Below are 19,418 nucleotides of genomic sequence, written 5' to 3'. Positions count from 1 at the left end.
CTTAAGAGTGAAGTGAAGATTTTGAAGCTTTGAAAGAGCCAGAGAGATGGCTGTTTTCCAGGAGGGCTCACAGAGAAAAATGAAGAAGATTTCTACCTTTGAATTACTTATCCTTAAAAATGGCATCCCAGGACTTAAAACGACCCCTGCACACCTCGGAAGAGTGTACAATGGGAGGAGTAGACTCTAGAAACTCCATGGATTAGCAGAAAGAGACTTCTGTTTCTCTGCGGAGACTGATGAAAAGACTCTAGAAATTGAGACTGTTTTTGACCACCAAGATTCTAAATTTTTTGTCTCTATGTTGTTATGTGTACAAAGAAATGATCAAGTAGTGAAAAGTAAAAGGGTTCTCTGAAAGTTTATTTTAGTATTCTTATTCTAGTAGTTTGTTAATAAACTATCTTTATTCCTTTTAAGTTTTAAGCCTGTTTTGCTCTTATTTTAATCCATATCTCTAACAAGAAATAAGTAGTTTTTTGTTACTAGCTTAAAACCACCACACCATTAAACTATCAACCAGAAAGTTTCCTCACACTTACATTTTGCTTCTTTCTCCCATCTTACTGTGGGTGCAAGCAGCTGGCTGTGTGGTGCTTAGCTGCCTCCCAGGCAATGGGCAGTAACTTCTTACAAAGAGACCTAGGCACATGTTGTTTGTCAATTAGGATTTTGTAAAATACTAGTATTTTAAGATACTTAGATAGAAGTTGTGGCACTTGTAAGGATAAAAGTGCACCACCATATCAGTCCTAGTGAATGGCTTTTAAAAAAAAGTTTTGCATCACTTATCAAAAGCCTCTGCATTTCAACTTCATTTTGAGAAATTAGACCATCATCAGCACATATCATTTTAATTCTGTATTCCTCCTATAGGAAAGCTGCGCTATTTAACTTATCAAAATTCATCATTTTATATTTATAATTTTTTGTTATATATGTCAATATACCCATCCTTTTTGATATTTACACTATAGGTAATTCCAGTTGGATATTCTTTATTGGTGAATATCATGAACTATATGAACAATCTATGCAACTAAAAGCATTTATGTGGAAATATTAATAAATATACTGTTAGTCGGTTTGAGTTTAGAATTTAAAGCTTAGTTGCATTTTCTGTATTTTTAAACAGGTGATAGGTGTGAAGTAAATATAGATGAATGTATATCTTCTCCTTGCCTCAACAATGGAAGTTGCATTGATGGTATCAGCTCCTACAAGTGTCACTGTAAGAGAGGCTTCATCGGAACAAACTGCGAGATAAATGTTAATGAATGCTTGTCAAATCCTTGTCTTCATGGAAGGTGCCTATTTTTATTTAACTACTATTATCTCCATGATAATGTACCTAACTAACAATATTTAGGACTTAATGATACGGGAAGTTTGATAAATATACTTTTAATTGTGTTCTTCCATAAATTAAGAGTACAAGCACACTTAAAGATGACAGATGTTGCCTACTTAAGCTTATGTAATATAGTGACATTATCTCAATTTCTCTTGCATTTTTGTTCATTACCATAACTAGTATTCAGTAAGTGGGGATTTATTAGTGTTTAATATACTTAAAAGCAAATATTTAACTGTTACATGCCAACAGTTGAAATGGGAAGATGTCTTCTAGTGTGACAGTCAGAATCCTTACAAAATGTCTCAGCATCCATGGTATACACATTTGAAATCCATTATAAAACTATTGAAAAGTACCATGGATTACAGTAGGTGATATCAGACCAATATTTTGAAATGCATGGAATGATACTACTAGTGCTGGAATTACGGAGCTTCACCTGAATAACACTCTTGTGTATTTCAGATGCATAGATCTCATTGATGGGTACCGATGCTCTTGTGAACCAGGATGGACCAGCTCAAGATGTGAGATAAATATTAATGTATGTTTTCAAAATATTTTTTTTAATTATAGGGGAAAGGATAGTATGTTGTTGAAACTCATCTCTATTTAGTTAACCTCTGAAGTCAGTATATTGAAAATGTATGACGGAAATTCAGTTGTTTAAAATCCATTCTGAAAAGTGCATTATTTTTTGCTTACATGACAGTGCATTAGAAAAGACCATTACCAAAATGTCGAATGAGGTTTACGGGTGAAGTGTGAATGATAAGTCTGGAAAGCCACAGCAAGCTAAGCCAACGTTACCTGAATATCATTTGTCCCTCAGTTTTCAGGATGAATAGTATAATTACCTAATCTGAGTGTTTGAGTCCCATTTGCTGTAGTTTAGCTGCATAGTTGAATAGTACACCTCAAGGTGCAATGTTCTACACTGAAAGTTGCCATGACTTGTCTTTAAATTTCAAAACACATGCAACAGTAGAATTCTATGGTACAAAACCATGGGGTTTTAAATATACTGCCCTCTTCATCCTCTGAAGCTCATTACCAGTTTTATGTTCTCATAGGGACAAGAAGAGATCCATATATATAAGTCTGTGTTGTGCAGATTCCCATGGTCAGCACACCAATTTGTAGAAGGTGACTATGACTGGCAGAACAATGAACAGAGTTTACAATATTGACTACACTTTGCAGAAAGTATTGAATTGATTTCGACTTTTTTAGGTTTACTGCCAAATAGAGTTTAATCTGAACTTGAGTTATGATCTTTTAAATGCATTTGGTCTCATGAGAAAATCTGGCATGAAAAAGTCTGGCATGAACCTTTCTTCAGGCTCTCTGGCTTCTAATATTGTGCTACTGAATTGTCAAAAAACATTCCAAAATGTTATAAAAACTTCTTCTTAACTTATGTATGAATGCAGGGACTTTTCATAATTTTTTTTTTATTTACTGCTTAAAGTACTATATAACTAAAAATGTGTCATATGACATAAAATATGGTTCATAGTTCTTCTGTTGAAAATCCATGACAGTCTCACACAAAGAGTAAATCTAGCTGGAATATTAGCTTCCAAACTCTTACAGAAAGAAAAAGCCAGAAAATAAGTAAACCAGCTCTACAGAATGGTGTTCATGATATAAGATATGATGTTGCAAATCTGTATGATTATCAGCTGTTGCCAAAGCTAATACAGACTACACTTGGGTAATACTTTCTCCTGAAACATCCATGATTTACACTTTTCTTCATTTGAGGAGAGCAAGAGATTAAATGACCTGTAGACAACATCATAAAATTATATTCAAAAGATAATCATATTTCATAGTGAGATGTTCAAAAATGCATAGGTTAGAAATTCATGGGAAGAAACATTATACATATACCTTTGACAAATAAGTCTGTCAGAGTAACAGCTTCATTTTTTGATAGTCTTTCTATTGGCATGCAATGTGATTCCCAGAATACACTATGCTGCAAGTGTCATATTTTAAAGGTTTTATCATTGCATTCATCCTGCTCAGACATGTATCATGCCTATGCAACTCTTACATCAGGAAAGCTTTCTGACTACGTAGGCGTATGAACATCACAATTACCATGGTAGGCTTACATGCTTTAATTGCATTTTTCTAATTAGCTACAGCCACTTCCTTTGTTTTAAAAAAATAATAATGATTTAATCCAGATTTTTTTTTCACTTGAAGGTACATTTCTTTGTATTAAGGGCAATGTGATTTCATTTGGTGTAGGAGCCAAGATTTTGCTTAGAAGGGGGTCTGCAGGAGCAGCTTTTGTGAGAACAGGCTGGGGGCTGCTCCATGTTAGAAAAAAACCCATTTTTGTCAGCTTCAACAAACCTGTTTCAGGGGAGAGTCGAGCCTCTCGCTCAAGATGATGGCACCTTTGTACAAAGATATTTAAGAAAGAGTAGAAAACACTGTTCAGCAGAGAAAGGAGTGAGGGGGAAAGAAGCGTGAGAAACAACCAGGAAATATCCAAGGTCATTGAAGAAAGAGAGAAGAGCTTGAGGTGCTGCAGCAGAGATTGTCAGACCTGTAGCCCCTGAAGAGAATCATGGTGGAGCAAGTATTTGCCAGTATTTCATGAAGAGAACCATGCCAGAGCAGATATCTGCACTGCAGCCCATGGAAGACCCCATGCTGCAACATGTGAATATGCCCTGAGAGCGCTGCTGCCCATGGAGTGCCCCGACAGGAGCAGGCTGTAGGCATGTGATGCATGGAGAGGACCCATGCAGGAGCAGTTTCACCCTGCAGCACATAAAGAGGACCCACACTGAAGCAGGGGAAAAGTGGGAGATAAGGAGAGAAAGTACGAGAGAGTAGCTGGTACGAACTATGATCTGTCTCTCCCACCCCATCTGGACTTTTCAGGGTGAAACAAGGAAGTAGAACAGTTTAAAACAGAGGAGTGAACTTGAGCCTAGGAAGAAGTGGAGTGTGTATTTAAGTTTTCTTTCTGTTCCTCGTTGGCCCAAAATCTATTTCTAGTTCCATGAAGGTAAATTATTATTTTGCACATGTCAAGTCCATTTTGCCTGTTACAGTAAATGGTAAGTGATCTCTCTGTCCTTATCAATCTAGGAGATTTGTCATCTTATTTTCTTTCCTTGTCATGTAGAAGGAGGGAGAGTGAGAGAATGGCTGAGTGATCATTACAAGGTCAGCAACTAAGATGATTCAAATAACCATTTTAAAAATAAAATATATTTATGTGTGTGTATATGTATTTCCCTAGGCATACTGGGATTTTTTTTCTTTACTTTTTTTATCCTAGATTTTTTCTTTTTATCTTTTTTACCCTGGATTTCTTCATCCTCACCTATGCTGCTATCGAGTTTTCAAGAAAATACACTTCAAAATTTTCTCTGGTTGACTAATACTTTTAGATACAAAATAAGCACTATATATCTTTGTAGTTATAGCCTACAACATTTGTATATCAATTATGGAGTGTATATATTGAAAATTCCCTCTCTATGACAGTTTTCATTGCTTTTTCATTTATGGAATTCACTCAAGAACAAGTAACAGTAAAAATATGTACACTGTATGAATCAGTTTGAATAGACATGATTCCCTTTGATATTTGCATATATTAGAAATGGTAAAATGAATGTACATAATGAAAAATTGACCTTTCCCTCTGATAAACAGATTAATAATATGTGCAGTAGAAGCAATTATGATTAGTAATAGACATTACTTCTTACTTTTTTTTGGCTTTTTTTGATTCTTTGCTATGATGGATGAGACATGATTGACAGATGTGCTTCTTCCATACTCAGTTAAGACTGTCTCATCCTGTCAAAAAGGAAGCAAAAAGCATTTTGAGTCTTTACACAGGAGAGTATTCAGCTTGCTGGTGCTTCAGCATGTATCTGATAGAAAGCTATGATCAGACTGCATCCTAGATCTGTTTTATTTTATCTGGTTTTACCAATCTTTTCTCTCTATTTTCATAAAAGATAGAAACAAGTGAAAAATCAGGAAAATCAACTAATTTTCTCTGCAAAGGCAACACAGTTTATGCACATGCAGAGGCTACTTCAAGCAAATAAATATTTATTCATCAGGACCAGACAGACTGCACAAAAGACATGGGTATGGCAAACATTGGTGGATGTACAAAGACCCTCAGATAAGGTGCATGCTCTTCATGCCTCTCTGAGACTTTTTCATTCTGCAGAGTATTTTTATCTATGCTAACTAGTTTAAAAAGCATTTGGTAAAGTAAGTTATTTCTTAAAAGAAGCTAAGCTAAAGTTAACTTAGCAAAAAAATAATGTGGTTTATGCACAAGATGCAGATAGGTAAATCTAAGAGCATGAGGAGAGGGAGACACCCACTTTATTCTGCATTTGTAATTACAGACCCACGGAACAATTTCAGTGAGTGTAATACTAGAGACATCCTGGCCATGACATAGGAAGTTTATTTTAAGTCAGAGTGACTGAATTAGAGAGTCTTTTAAATAGAAAGCAATAGGAAAAATAGATAATATCAATTGGAGAAGTAAAGAAATGGATGAGACCTACAAGAATGTTGAAGAGTAATTTCACCCCCAAAGTGCTAAAGCCTCTGAAGATGTTCAACTGACTGGCATATTTCTAATCTCTTTCATGAGATAACCCTATCAACTGATCTCTTGTATCACAGATACTCTAGCAACAGAGAGTATCCTAAAAACCAGGAATAATAAATTATTATAGTCAGTTTCAGAAAAATAAACTATGTAAAAGTGAGGTCCACAAGCATATTAACAGCTATTAAACAAATAATGTTAAAAGCCCAGGTAAAATGTATGCTACAGCTGAAGAACACAAAGTGGTTCAAAGCCCCTGACTGGCTTAAGAAGGAAACTTAAGACTATCACAAGGAAAAAAATGGCATTTTAATAAATGGAGAGCTTGCTTATACGGAAATAATAAAAAAGTTTTCGAAACATATATGTGGGTTTTCCAAGCAAGGCTAACACCCTAGTCCAGGAGCCAGCCCGTGGCCTCTCTCCCGGGCCACCCTGGCCAATCTACCCACAAGACACCAATATGATGGATGGCGAAGCAATGGCGTTTATTGCAGGGGAATTTGACAATTTATAACCTAGGGTCATTGTGTTACTCCCATCTACATACGTCACACCTAAGTGCTATTGGCTAATTGCAGGTTTTGCTATCCTAACAGAGAGGGGGTCTAGCAGCTTCCCGTTACAATCCCGAATTCTTCCGCAGCGCAATGCCCTAGACTACAACACATATAAATTCAAATGCTGGCAGGAACTTCAAAAACTTAAACCAAAAATTTGAAAATGTCTTGTAAATAGCACTCTAACATAAAAATTTGTTCACATCTATCAAAGTCTGGAAGTAGGGAACTGTGGGATTGCTTGATGGCAAAACTGTAAAATATGCACTCAAATGGGGTTGGAGAGAAGCTTAGTGAATATTTTGCGTTTGACAAATGCCAGGAGGACCTCACAAAATGGAAAGAGGGAAAAGGTGGCAGATAAGCTTCAGTGTAAAGTAATATTCTAGGGAGAAATAGCCTCATACAACTGAATTCGACTGTCAGTTACAATTCAGGAAAGAATATTTGGAACATTCATTGACAGTTCTCTGAAATCACTGTCTCAATCTACAGACACAGCAAAGTAGAGCAAAAAAACCTGCTGGGCATGATCAGGAATTGTATGAGAAACAAGACAGAGAACAATGTTTCCCTGCTACATAAAACTGAGGTGGGCTCACACATTGGTTACTGTGCACAATTCTGGACTTCGTGCCTTAAGCACAAGTAGAGTTAGAGAAGCTACAGAGAGTAACAAATATTATGTGAATTGCCTAGCTGACATGAAAGGAGGTATTTAAAGGTCTGAAACTATTCCCTTTAAAGAGGGGAAACTAGAAGGAAATGTAATTAAGATGTGGAAAACTATGGTAGAGGAAGATAAATGGAAAATCTCTTCCCCAAATTCTGTAAAGAACAGACACCTGGGGAGACACAATAAAAATAGAGGAATATTTGGAAGAGGAAAAATTACTTTCTTTCAGAGGAAGCAGAGAACCCCTAGAACTTGCTGCCCCAAAAGGCTGGGGAGTCAGGTCATCTCTTAGTAGGTTCAGAAAAATTAAGCATGTCACAGACAATAGGTCCATAAGCGAATGATAAATTAATCAATCAGGGAAATACAGTTTATCATGTCTGATTAGACAGTTCTACTTGCTGAAAGGAAGATGCATGGGACACAGATTTTGCTAAAGTGGCTTTCCCGCCACCACTAATAGAATACTGGGCCAGATGGAGAACTGGTGTGATCCAGTATGTTCCTGCTTTGTATCATTCTCTCAGAATTGGATTTACTTTTATTATTCTTTCTCTTCTCCACATTTTCATAACACAAAATTTCAAGGCAAAACCTTCTTATCATTTTGAACCTCTTTTTGAATTATTTTGGGTAAAATGAACATTCTGAAAGGTGGGCACAAGTTTTCCCAGTTAATTACTTGAGATGTTGTAAATATATTTAATCTACCAAAAGAAATAGTTTTGGGAAATTAATAATTAAACAAAATGGATACATGATTATATTAACTGCAAACGATAGTGTAACAATTTAACTTTATTTATACTTTATTTATTTATACTCACTTTATTTATAGTTTTGTTAAACATCAAATAGAAATACATCTGGACCATTCATCTCAAGGTCTCAATAATCTCATGCTTTTACATGACATCAATACTATTGAGAATTAACCCAAAGTATGCACACTATAAAATTAGATTATTTTTTAAAAAATTTGGATTTGGTGTGCATTATATTGCATATGTAAAAAACCTTGTTTTAAAACATGAACTAGCTTCTAAAGCATTTATTTGCAGCCTTTTTTTTTACTTTCTGTGTGCTTTATTTTTTTATTTCATCCCAAATCCTTAGCCACATGGCTCTTGCTTATTAAAAAAACCTTCAATTTTGACCTGAGAATAATGTTATCCTATCATTAAATTAATGGAAGCATGCCTCTTGAAAACTTTCTTTTGCAGTACAACATATATCTTTAAATTCTTTCCTTATCCCTTTCTTTTCTCCCCTTACCTCCCCCCTCCCTCCAATCACCACAGAGGATTTGAATGAGTTCTCTTAAGAATTACTCAACTTTATAAATTTTGTTTTGATACAAAGCAAAACTTCACTTAAATTTAAAAAAGGCTGTATTTACATTTTTTTTTTGCATCTAATCTCTTTTATAGAAATAGATTTTAAAGATTAGTTAGAAATAATTTTAGATTTTTAATCAGCATTTCCAAGGCAGACTAATGGAAAATAATCTTTTTTGCTGGAAAATTAAAAAAAAAAAAAAAAATCTGACTTCCAAAATGCACCTCTAGATTTTTTTTTGTTTAAGAAACAGTGTTGAACAGACACATTCTTTTGAAAAATAGTGGATTTTCACTATTTTTATTAGCTTGCCAAAAAGTGTTCCCTTAGACTTGTTTCAAGCTACAGATTGTGAATTCAGAGATAATATAATGGAATATGTAGAAAGTTGGGCTTTCTTAGACAGAATAACCTCACTTCCAAAGACAGATGTCAGTATGGACCCACAGATTTGAATATGGAATAGTATATGCCTTGAGCAAAGCGCCTTTCTAGGTCACTTGTTGAGATTCCAGATTTCAGAACAATTCCCTGCCAGCAGAACCAGTGAACTGTGCCATGCCAAGGTGGAATCTCTTAAGGGACAGTCATTTTCTTCCTAGTGAAAAGAAGATTTACTACACCATGACATTCAGAGAACAGGAAACACAGAGAAAAAATAATAAATTATTGAGCTCTAATAAATGTAGTGGATGTTGTATGGCATTGTTTGAACTAAGGATTCTTAAGAAAATCTACCCTTAAAAGAGCTTCATAACTAGAAATCTTAATATTCTTTCATGTTTTTGCCTTGCTTTTTAAATTGCCTTGTTATGCTAGGAAAATCAATAAGGACTTATATTTACCGTAAACATAGTTTAGTAAAAATAAAGCCAAAAAAATCACTGTTCTGTTGTCAGAAGTATGTATATTCCATTCACTTACATCTCCATGGAAATTAATACTTGTATTTAACTTTTATTTGCCTAGAGCATATATTTAAGAGATGCCTCGAGCTTTTATTTTAAAACATAATGAGGTGGAAGATCAATTTTAGAGCTTTTACAGTGGCTGATCCACAGTAGTCAAGTTGAACCGTATGCCTTCCTGGATATATCTGGATTTAGGGAATCCAGGCTGTTATTATTGTACTGACTTTCTCTGGGAGTTAAATACTCAATTTATAATAGTTCTTGTGAAAATAACTGCACTGCCATTATCTCTCTCTTTCTCTCAATTTTTTTGTTGATTATGTAAACCTGAGAAAACTCATAGAGTCATCAAGAATTCTGGAACTTCTTATAGCAAAGAACTCACATTGATTATTGTGTTTAATAGCAAGAAACATATCTACACTCCATAAATCTGTCTAGTAATTTTTAACCCTTATATATTATGCTTTCACCAGTATCATGTGAAAATTATATATATATATGTTGTAATACTGGTTTTGAAAAAAAATTCTATTCTAAAAATTCTGTTGTGCTATTTTTCTTAGATTTAACTTACTGTGAAGTATTTTAGCTAGTACTTAAATCATGTTATAGTCTACATTTTTTCACATGCTTTGTAATAAACAGATTCAAGAACTTGGCACAATGTCTCCACTAACCACAAAAAGAGAAATAATCACCAGTCTTAGTAAGTCATAGTATAAGTCACAGTTCCCCTCTCTGAAGGCTTAAGGGTAGAACTAGCAATTTTTCCCACAGCATTCCAATAGAAATTCATGTTGATAACTTGTCCATTATAATTTTTAAATGTTTTCCAAGTTCATTGCCTGTTAGCAATACATAAACTCAAAGGATTCCATGTTAGGTCAAAATGGAGAAAGTCCATGCTTCAAAAAAACCCAACCAACTCAGAATAAGGAATCACTACTGAAAGGGACCCTTCCTGCTTTACTCCTAGGAGGTCAGATGTGAGGAAAGATATTTGGATGAGAATAAAGTGTGTCAGACTACCTAGACAACTGCCTAATTTTTATTTTGTTAAATCATGTATTTTCTTTGCATTGGAGCTTATTAAAGTAATCCATGTTTTGAAAGATGAGCTGGGAAGCAGAACATTGGTATGCTGTAAAGTGTGAGTACTGGGCATCCCTTGTGGATATGAGGAAGGCTTGAGAACAAGCAGAACACCCCAAGTGAAGTCAGTAAGGGTGGGGCATTTTGAGGTATTTCAGTGACAGTGTAAGCAACAAACCCATTCAGAAAAAGATGATAAGGCCTTATGATCAGCTTTTCCATCATGGTTTACTTGTCTGTGTGTGACTGTGGCCCTGGTTTGGCTGAAGCTGCCCTCAAATGTGAGAAAACAGAAAGGGAAAAAGAAAAAGGGCAATTATGGCCACAGAAAAGCTAGGTATTACTCCACTTCTAGCTCCATTTGGACAGGTTACTTGCTTTTATCGGACAGAAAAGAGAATTTTACAGCCTATGAATACCCAGGTGTGGTGAGTTCCCTTTGTCTGGCTGCCAGACATCCACACAGCCTCTCCTGCACTCCCCCTCCTTATCAGAAGAGAGGGAAAAAATAAGAAGAGAAGCTTGTGGGTCAAGATAAGGACAAGAAAAGACTAAATTAAATTACTGTCAATGAAAAACTAAAATACTTTCGTTCCAACCTGCCAGAAAGTGTGTTTCTGCAGAGGCTCCTCTCCACTCGCTGCAGATCCTGCCAGGAGCATGGTCAAGCATGGGTTCTCCCATGGGCTGCAGCCTCCTTCGGGGCACATCTGCCTGCTGTGGTGTGACGGTCACACATGTGGCAGTGAAGATTCTGCTCCTATGTGGTCCTTTGTGGTCTAGAAGGGACCAACCTGCTTCACAATGGTCTTCTTGAGGATCTTCCCAGGGATTCCTGGTGGACGCTGCCTCCCCCTCCTTCTTCTCTGATCCTTCAGCCTGCAAGGGTTTTCACACTTTTTTCTCTCACATGTCTCATGCTTTTCTGCACATTTTTATATGCTTTCTAAATACATTGCCACTGCCCTGGCCGTGGGCCCAGCTGTGCCCCATGGTGGATGGTTGGATCCAGCTGGAACCGGCTGTGTCTGGTTGGAACCGGCTGTGTCTGGTTGGAACCGGCTGTGTCTGGTTGGAACCGGCTGTATCTGGTTGGAACAGGCTGTGTCTGGCTGGAACCGGCTGTGTCTGGCTGGAACTGGCTGTGTCTGGCTGGAACCAGCTGTGTTTGGCTGGAACCGGCTGTGTTTGGCTGGAACTGGCTGTGTCTGGCTGGAACTGGCTGTGTCTGGCTGGAACCAGCTGTGTCTGGCTGGAACTGGCTGTGTCTGGCTGGAACCGGCTGTGTCTGGCTGGGGCTGCCCCGCTCTCCCCTCACAGAGTGCTTCCCACCTCCACCCCACAGCCCCCCACCCACTGCAAGCAAAACCTTGCCACATGAAGCTATTTTAACAGGACAGCACCAGAGGGATACCACGAGATTATCTCCATTTCTTGTGTTAAACGAAGCCATCTGCCGGGCCTATAACAGCGTGTTGCTGCTTGGGCTGGAGAGCAGGAGAGTGGTGAGGCCAGGTGGGTGTGAATTTGGAGAGTCTAGCACATGCACACAGGGCCCCAGTGCTGCCACGGCCACAGGGAAACCTTGGGCCTCCTGGTCACAGCTGGGTGAGCCAAAAGTGCCCCAGTCATACAATGAGATTTTTGGTGTCCTCAGAGGAAAATAAAAATGAAAGTAGAGCTTGAAAAATATTAAGAAATCTGAGAGTAAAGTAATTAAAAGGAGTGCTTGAGGTTTGTACAAAGTCCTGAGGAGGAAAAGTTGGGGACCAAAGCTGTCATTGTTATCGCCCCTTGATCTCCCAGTGTTATGATTGTTCAGCAAGACCTGGAGGTCTCAGCATGTCTCTGCTTTCTAAATAGAAAAATTCTGCTGAGAAGTCCAAAACAGAGCTGAAAGTAATTTTGTGCCTTTTGGAGGGAATTTAATTTTGGTACTGTTTTCTTTGTGGTGATTTCTTTTTTGCTTGGTTGTTCTTTGGATTTTGTGTGTTTCTGTGTACATGTGTGGCTTTGGTTCTTATTTTGTTTTGTTTGTTCCTAAACATTTATTGCTAGCAAATTGTTAGTAGAAATTGCACAGAGTCTTAAGACGTCTGCCATCAGAGTAGGATTTTGTCTCTAAAGCTCAAAAATTATGCATTTTTAAATTCCTATTCAAAATTTATTTTCAGATTTAGTAAAGACTGAAAAGACTTCACGAAAATAAGAAGGTGCAAGTTTAGGTATAAATAAACCAGTAATTGTGACACTCCTATATCAACACATTTGTGTTTTGGAAAAGCTAAAATTACCCATCTTTTGAATATTATTAGCGTAGTTTTAATTTTTCTGTTATTCAGAGGAAATTTTCCTTATCTGACCAGCAAGAAAAGGTTAAAAGATATCTTACTAGGTTGGGAACTGGTCAACAGAGGTGACCAAGAAAGTATTTTTCTCCTACTATATGGAAGAAGAGAGGGAATGTTTCTAGGACTGTGAGTCCTTACTAAAGTTGCTCTGATTTGGTAACTGTCAGGTTAGGGATCATAGTTAAGATTCAATCTCCTATTATTTAAAGGAAGAGAAAGTGAAAATAGCATTGGTGTTTCAATGAACTTGCCTTCAGATAATCAGGGTAGCTGGGAATTTTCTGCAGAGCCTTCTATTCCCTAATGTCATGTTGTAAAATCAGTCTCTGTTGGGAGCTAAGATAGGCAAAATTTGGTAACGGTTGTCTTGCAACTTCAGTTTGTCATCTCATGTCCTTGTTTATATACTACAAACTACAGCATCTGGTGATAATGTGGTAGCTCATCAACTTTGGGATAAAGTTATTCGTGGCATTATTAACATAGTTGTGTCTTTTCACTGACACATTCTTGCATGAGTTAAGAGCAGTGCAGACTAGCATGTCTCTGGTAATAGTGTATTCTGGTTTTTTTGCAAGTCTAATGACAGACGTCTAAGTGCAGCACACCACAATCTATTGGAAAGCGATAGGTGTGATTTCTTTCCTACAAACTATCTGACATTTATCTTACTGTAAAATCTTATCAATACATTTGGAAGAAGACAATAACACAGTTTTGCATTGTTTGCAACTTGGTATAACTGTGATAGTGTATTGAATCAAAGCTGTGAGCATTTATCTGAGCTTTGAATTTATCCTTAGTTACTTTGATAATTTTGTTATTTTTTGGACTTTAGCTTTTGAATCAAATCTAGGTAAAAATTTGATCCATTAATTGATATAGATTTAATTTATTCTGCTAATGATATTAAATAAATTTTGGCTTTGTAGTGTGGAATACAAGTGAATACAAATTAAGAAGACTAGACAAGTTAATGGAATAGAAAAAGGAGAGTTGGAACTGGGAATTGAGATTTTTTTATAAACAATAAAAGAACACTACTGTCTGCCAACAAAAAATGTAATTAATATAGCAAAAGACCACTTCTAGAACCTAGACACAGGAATTTTGGCAGTCTGTAGGACTATCTCCATCTCCCTGTGGGATATATAATTCAATTAGCTTATGTAATGCTCACTAATAAATCATCCTATATACACCCAGCTGGAGAGCTTATAGGAAAATAAGTTGTTTTCTCACAATTCCCCCTGGATATCTGCATTTACATTCTGTCAAATCTACTGTAGTACCTGCAGGAAATGTGAGTGCCCTTGGATATCCTTAAAGAATTAAGGATTCTAAAGTTATGGGAGTGTGAAAATAAATTTAAAATACTGGATTTAGCTAGACTATTTGGGTTGCAGCTGCGAAATACAACTCCTTTAGGATACAGGTGAAAACTAGGTTTCTGTGATCAAGGGCAAACACATTTTTTGCACTGGCTATTGCACTAACTAAACTCTCCTGTAATTCTGGAGAAATATTAACTTGCTGCTAATTTGTGTGGTTTGAATTTGATGATTTTTACATTAGCCTTATCAGAGGAAATTGTTATTATGTGAACACATAAATATGTTTCTATTTGCAATATTAGGCATTAATTGATAATGAGAAAACATTTATAAGGAAATACTGATAAAAGGCTTGTGTGCATTCATTTATATAACTAATTCTTTATTCTGTCCATAATTGCCTTACTAATGTGTTTCTTTCACAGCAGTAGAGCCTAATGTAAAAAATTAGAAGAAATAATTGTATAGACTGGGGCTTGAAAACATGCTTTAAAAATTTAATCATGAGCGGGATTGCATACTTTTGGCTGTAAGACTGCTTATATAAAGAGCTAAATTTGCACCTCTGCAAGACTAATGAGTAGAAACAAGTATAGTGAGTATGAGTTGTAATCAAAGGATCGCTATATAAACCAAAAATTGTGTCAAATTAGACACTGCTCTTTATCGGATAAAAAAGTCCAATACTTTTTATAATACTTTTTCTAATCTCCAGATTTTGTCTCTTGCAGTTGTTGAGATGAATGAGTAACTAATGTGTTTGAAAGATGTGTAACCAATGTATTATTATTTCTCAGGAATGTGAATCTGCTCCCTGCATTAATGGCGGTTCTTGTCACGATGCCATCAATGCATTTGTTTGTGCTTGCCTGAGTGGGTACACTGGCAGGTTTTGTGAAGTTGATATTGATGTTTGCAGTGAGTCCACACTGAACTCAGTTCTGTGTTACAATGGAGGTGTATGTGTTGATGGACCTGGAAGAACATTTCATTGCAGGTTAGTATGAATACTGTCAAATAATTGCTTTAGTTTATACACATTGATTTTTTAGTATTTCAGGGCACTACTGATACTGTGTCCACTATGTGAACTCAAATGGATTTGGTACTCAATCTAGTGCTCAAAAATATTGTTATCTTAAACCATTCACTGCTTAACATCAGACCCTTCTGTCTGAAAAATTATCTTCTAGTGCTTTTCAGAATCATGTATGGAAATGTCTAACATAAAATGACCCTAAAATATTTAAAATTATTACGTTACAGATATGTTTGTACTCATGTATTTTGTACTGAAAGGGAAAATGAACTTGCAATCAAATTTAGATGACAGGTAATTTACATTTTACATCTGTGCACAGACACATATCCAAAACAATGTCCTAAAATCCATCATCATCATTCTCCAGCTGTTAAAGACTCCTGCTTAAATACATGTAATTTTATATCTTATATACTTGTAATATGGCTTTAAAATTAGACTAGACTACTTTATAGATTGTTTACATTATTATGTCAAATCTTAATACCTAAGTGCATTTTCAATTGCTACATTTGTAGAAATATTAGATACTAAGAATTTATTTTATAAACATTCTTAAGAGAGAGATGTAAGTATCTTCTCATATAAAATAATTTGTTCAAGGTCCGTCTGGGTACTTTACTCCCGTGAATCAATATGCAGCACTTTGCATATGACATCTTGGTGTCATATGCAAACTGGCTGAGGGTGCCTTTGATCCCACTATCCATGTCATTGATGAAGATATTAAATAGTGTATATCTCATGACTACTCAAAAAATATTATGGTTTAGCTTAGATCTTTCAATACATGCTAAAGTAATTCACACTCTCTTGATTCTGCAGTGGGCTACTACCTGCACAAAGACTTCTGTCGTGACTCAGATGTCTCATAACCTGTTTCGCTCATTATTGTTTGATCACCAGTTTGAAAATTCAATCCTATGCATTCTCCTGCTTCTTCTTTCCCAGCCCATGTTCACGCTAGACTACTTTTTCAAGCTTTAGGTACTGCAACACCCTTTCATCTTTCACATATGAATCCTCTGAATTAAATGAAATTGCTTGTATTTCTCCCCTCTTCTGCTTGGGAGCTTACACTTTGTAAGGATATATACGTTGCTCTTGCTTCTGAACCCAGCATTGACCATCAGGAGGACTTCAAAGAACGAGAGTCAGGGAATTTGAAAGCAATTATGATCAGAATTTTTAGTGTTGCCAAGATTACAAAGGTTTTCATCAGTATTGTAAGACTACAGTAAGGTAGATTGATGTAAGATATGGCTATGATCCTGCAAAAAGAAGTGACATGCTTGATATCAAGTTTCTTCTGATGGGGTCCAGGGAAGAGATATCAACTGATTTCCTCTCTTATACTGAGATGCTTTAGAAAACAGACATAATTCCCTTTCCTATCATTCAGCAGGTGCTAACATTCCAAGTAATGTGTACAAATAGAAGTAAGAAATATAAAAAGATCATAAAGTCAGGTTTGCTCCCATACTGTGAATGTTACAATGTGAACCCTACTCCTATTGTACCCTTCCATTCACATGTTTTAAGCAGTTTGAACAATGTTCATGTACAGACTGGGGGATAGGAGTTATATGGAGGATGGAAAAGTGGAATTGAAAAAAAAAGGAAGGGAGAAATTACTACTCAAGCAAAACACCACAAACATTCAAATAAATAGAATCTAAATGCCTGTAACACACTGTGGAATGGGAAGCAAAAGGACATTAATCCAGCATTGCTTAGTATTATTAGTATTGCTTATTCTTGTTTTGGGGATATGTCTTGAGATGTTTTAATTTTGTGGCTGGTAGATCAGAAAACAGGAAGTAGTGAAAATGATCCAGTAATGGGCAAGTGTCAGGCTGCCTTAACTGTGAGCACCACTGCCAGCTTCAGCTATGATATATGTGATATTTTACTCGGTAGTACAATGAACATTTCAACTTTCCTTGAATTATGTGGGAATCAATTATATGAACAACCCTACAGTCCTCTTCCTGAAATGAATATGAAAAATACCCTTTGGGATAGTCCTTGAATTGTGTGTTATCTGAAATATCTTTCTGTCTTCGAACTCTTGGTTTAAAAATAAAACAACTCATTGGAAATGAGTGGATGCTGGGAGCTGTAATTCAGTTCTATCCTGGGCAGATTGCCACTGATTCAGTGCTTCAGGAAACAGATTACCATCTGAAAGGATGCCCACCTACCTTCCTTTGTATTTCAGTCTTCTCAATTAAAGGTGCCGGCTGCCACAACAATAAACACTATATGAATTAGCAAATTAATAATAAAGATAACATTGGGCTCAGGGGGCTTTTCAGAAGACAATTCAATCCAATATACATATGATTGATATAATGAATATGTAATAGGAATTCCAAAGCTATTTCATGTTATGTTCCAAGTATTCTGGGGAAGAGAAGCTGTTTACATAAAATACTCTGAAATTTCTCGTATTTAATCCACAGTTGGCTCATCTCCACTTTTGCATCTTTTGTATGTTTAGCTTGGGATTTCAAAATGTAAACATAATAATAATAAAAAATATTCTTCCTTCCCCACTAATTCTTGCCTTAGCCTTTTTCAAATGTTCATTTCAGGTACTTCCTGCTGATTAGGTTCAGAAGTCATAGAATCTTGGGTTAACTGTGTAGTGCTTTCAGCCTGACCAGATGAAAATAATGTCAACAGTCCTACGACAAGTCTTGCCTTAGATTCTTATCTTGAATATATAGATTCATTGTACTTTTTCAACACTTTATAGGACATATGGGGTTTGTAATCAAGGTTTTTTTGGGGAAAACAGAAGAAACTTTTGATGTCATTCTGTCTTTTTCAATCTTTTTTTAAAATAATTTATTTTTATTGTTATGTATTTATTGTTATAATTTTGAGAGATGTGTAGCACCACAAGTTTGACCCTTTTTTTGATTCACAAAGGAAGATTGGTGTTGTTTAAATCCATTTTTTGGTATATATTTGACTACATAATTTGTTTCAGAACAAGTTTTTTGGCAGCATTTTTACAGGATTATTTTATACACAAGAGAGGTAAGAGTGAATATTTGATCAACAGAATTACTGATCAAAAAAATGAGAATTTTTTTCCGTCAACTCATGAGATTTTAGAAAATATCTAAAATAACGAATATGTTATTCTACACTTCCTCCAAATAAAGTGCAATTATTCTAAAACATTATGATATCTAGCTATCTATTCTTTTGTTCTACTGATAAGGAAGCAGAGTTTAGATATTAGAGCATCTTGTTTCCAGTACCTGTATGTTCTAATTTTCTTGATCTGTTTGAGCAAGGAGCAGGAGTCCTCATAATTAGATAAGAATTCTTCAGGGATCTAGAAAAGGGATTAAAACAATTCAATATGGAGAGACTGTATGAGCAAAAAACTGGAGTCTGGAAGGCATATAACTGGCTGTGGTATGCAGACAGCATATAAGATAAGAAATGGTAATGTAGAACTGTTTTTCTTAGAGCTTGTATAAGGTAAACAATATACTGCTAGTATGAAGCAAACTGTTGTGAGGAGACTCTAGAAGTGCAGTCTTGTAGGGCGACCTAGGCAACTGTATCCAAAAAATCATTTTTCTTCAAACTTGTTTAGGATTTGGTGTTTTGAAACAGAAATGTAATTTATCAGTAATGTACATTCAGTCTTTTACCCCAAAGGAAATAGAACTATTCTTTGAAGTTTTTCATGACAACTGTACCTCCAGGCAATATAGAAAAAGTTCTTCTGTACTTTAAAAGGCTTAACATGGGAAACATTTACACAGCTGTGTGCCCCCATCAACCCAAAAAGTAACTTAATAGTAAAGTGTTTGTTTTGAGACTTACTCATGTCTTGTTTGCTGGGTAACAGGAAAAACATACTTCCGCTGGAAGATTGCTAATTGAAAAGCTTAATTTCATTTAGATGGTGAAAGACAGCTTGCAAGGTTTGATCAAAGTTGCAGAGTACACATTACACAGAGTTATGCATCTGAGTTCCTCACCCCAGCGAAATAAATGTAAGCAAGTTATTTTTTTATATGGAAGAAGCAACCTCACTGGACCATTAGAATCTCTAAAACTGGCAAGTCATAAAACAATAGGCTCTCACATTTGCATGAGCTGTGAAT

General features: G+C 35.9%; 1 protein-coding gene across 1 annotated transcript in view; it reads left to right on the top strand.

The window, feature by feature from the left end:
* The window catches only part of EYS (eyes shut homolog), a 625,315-nt gene that overhangs the window by 213,970 nt on the left and 391,927 nt on the right, over positions 1-19,418 (top strand). Inside the window, exons 16-18 of the mRNA XM_058836459.1 lie at positions 1,136-1,307; positions 1,823-1,901; positions 15,038-15,237. Coding sequence (XP_058692442.1) covers positions 1,136-1,307; positions 1,823-1,901; positions 15,038-15,237 — 451 coding nt within the window. The remainder of the gene's footprint in view (positions 1-1,135; positions 1,308-1,822; positions 1,902-15,037; positions 15,238-19,418) is intronic.

This window comes from Poecile atricapillus, chromosome 3, assembly GCF_030490865.1.
Source record: "Poecile atricapillus isolate bPoeAtr1 chromosome 3, bPoeAtr1.hap1, whole genome shotgun sequence".
NCBI lineage: Eukaryota > Metazoa > Chordata > Aves > Passeriformes > Paridae > Poecile > Poecile atricapillus.
This window is presented reverse-complemented; position numbering and strand designations above follow the sequence as displayed.